The 842-nt window shown below is 47.0% G+C and overlaps 1 protein-coding gene across 1 annotated transcript in view; it reads right to left on the bottom strand.

The window, feature by feature from the left end:
- Nucleotides 1-842, bottom strand: part of EMH_0034730 (uncharacterized protein) — a gene marked incomplete at both ends in the record, with an annotated part of 12076 nt that overhangs the window by 4918 nt on the left and 6316 nt on the right. Inside the window, 2 exons of the mRNA XM_013494901.1 lie at nucleotides 362-596; nucleotides 764-842. Coding sequence (XP_013350355.1) covers nucleotides 362-596; nucleotides 764-842 — 314 coding nt within the window. The remainder of the gene's footprint in view (nucleotides 1-361; nucleotides 597-763) is intronic.

Raw genomic sequence — 842 nt, 5'->3', positions numbered from 1 at the left:
CGCGAGATGAAGCTGCATGAAACCCATAAGGGGAAGGATAAAAGGCACCCTGAAGGCCGCCATGTTAGTATCAATTTCATTTCTTAATATCGCCTGAAACGCCGAAAATGAATCAATGCTCACCGGATGCGAGAAGAGCATTCATCCTTTCAAGGAAAGCTGGTCCTAATGCATTGGACTCATCAATAACAAATGCAATTTTTTCTTCTTTGAGGGCAGCGCGCTTCATCACAACACGAAGGTCCTGTTCGAAGGAAGCTGTATTGTAGTTTCTCCCTGCTTTAATTTGGAATATGCTCAGACCATTCATCCAGGAGACGAACTTTGTAAGAATCGTCTTTCCCGCTCCCGACGCCCCTACCAGCAAGAGATGTCCCAGAGGCTGCCGGAGAACTCTGTCGATCCGTGCCACATGGTGCAGCACTTCATCGAAAAACACCAGCTGCACTTGAAATACTTCCTCATTGAACACACGCAGCTTTCCTTGCAGCAAAGAACGTAACGCCGGCATCGATACCTCGCAGTACTGGCGACTGGCCAAACTGGTGAAGAGGATAGGACGCTGCAGAGCTGCTTCACTAACGCTCGGGAAGTGCCTGAAGCACCACAATCACAAAAGAAAACAGCTCGCTCTATATGTGTAGATACATGCTCATGTTTTTGCTTCACTTCGCGTTTGTTTCTTGCCTACTTAACCCAAGGAAACAACCAAAGGCAAACGGGAGCCTCAGCAACACATACTCCGTTGGGTGAACAAACTTACGTTTGAACAATTGAATCAAGCATTTTGTCGGTTTTCTGTCTCTCTTCTTCTGTCACAAGACGATCGCTGAAGATCCTCA

Source organism: Eimeria mitis, genomic scaffold (assembly GCF_000499745.2).
Source record: "Eimeria mitis Houghton genomic scaffold, Emh_scaff1328, whole genome shotgun sequence".
Classification (NCBI taxonomy): Eukaryota; Apicomplexa; class Conoidasida; order Eucoccidiorida; family Eimeriidae; genus Eimeria; species Eimeria mitis.
The sequence above is the reverse complement of the archived record's forward strand: the minus strand, read 5'-3'. Positions and strand labels throughout refer to the sequence as shown.